Below are 993 nucleotides of genomic sequence, written 5' to 3' on the forward strand. Positions count from 1 at the left end.
GGAATAGGGAACTGAAAATATTAATTGGTTCCAACTTTCTTTTTCCTCTGTCTTTCCAGGCAGCATGATTGTGGACGATGGGGAACAAATCATGGGCAGCAGTGTTGGTCGATTCCTGGGATTGGATCTAGTGAGACCAATGTATCTCGGTGGTGTGCCAGATTTTGAGAGAATCCATCAGGAGGCAGGATTTATAACAGGTTACAGTGGATGCATCAGCCGGCTGGTGATTCGAAATTCTGTGACAATTGATTTGATGAGAGATTCAAAGACGAAGGTAATTTTTTTTGTTTTGTTCTGCCAGTATTACATTTAATGTGCCAGTTATTTGAATTATTTGAAAATAATTTAATAATACTTACTGCAAAAAGTAATAAAAGTGTTTAAAGATTATAGGAAGACTTGTGAGAATAGAATAACAGTATTAACAATATTCCAGATTGGTATCAGGCCATGCGAGACCTGCATTGGCAACCCATGTCAGAACAATGGTGTGTGCCAAGAAGCATACACTGATGTAGGCCACAAGTGTATTTGTCCAGCTGGTTTTTCAGGTGGACTGTGTGAGAATACAGGAGAGGCTTGCTATCCAGGTGAGATAACTTAATTGAATCACACATGATGACACAAGCCTAAGTAAAATATAAATGCTACTATAAAGTGAAATGAAACTAAATAGGATAATGGGATAGTTTTGAAAAGTTAGTTATGGGCACATAGAAGAAAAGTCTTAGTCACAAGTAAGTGGGAATTATATGTCAGAAACCCTTTCACAATCCTTTTTTACTTTCAGGTGTTTGCGGAACTGGTCGCTGTGTAAATAAACCAGGAGGCTTTGAATGTTTCTGTCCATTTGGCAAATTTGGACAGAGATGTGAGAGGGACATAATGATTCAGGAACCAGCATTTGGAGATGGATCCTATATTGCTTACCAAACACCAAGAGCACTTAAACGATTCTCTGTGGACCTTAACTTTAAACCTGAGGTGAGA

At 38.5% G+C, this 993-nt stretch overlaps 1 protein-coding gene across 1 annotated transcript in view; it reads left to right on the forward strand.

Moving 5' to 3' along the window:
* The window catches only part of LOC119594807 (basement membrane-specific heparan sulfate proteoglycan core protein-like), a gene marked incomplete at its 5' end in the record, with an annotated part of 219,836 nt that overhangs the window by 208,469 nt on the left and 10,374 nt on the right, over positions 1 to 993 (forward strand). Inside the window, 3 exon segments of the mRNA XM_037943897.1 lie at positions 60 to 277; positions 440 to 593; positions 794 to 987. Coding sequence (XP_037799825.1) covers positions 60 to 277; positions 440 to 593; positions 794 to 987 — 566 coding nt within the window.

The sequence above is a fragment of the Penaeus monodon genome, chromosome 34 (assembly GCF_015228065.2).
Source record: "Penaeus monodon isolate SGIC_2016 chromosome 34, NSTDA_Pmon_1, whole genome shotgun sequence".
NCBI classification, from domain to species: domain Eukaryota; kingdom Metazoa; phylum Arthropoda; class Malacostraca; order Decapoda; family Penaeidae; genus Penaeus; species Penaeus monodon.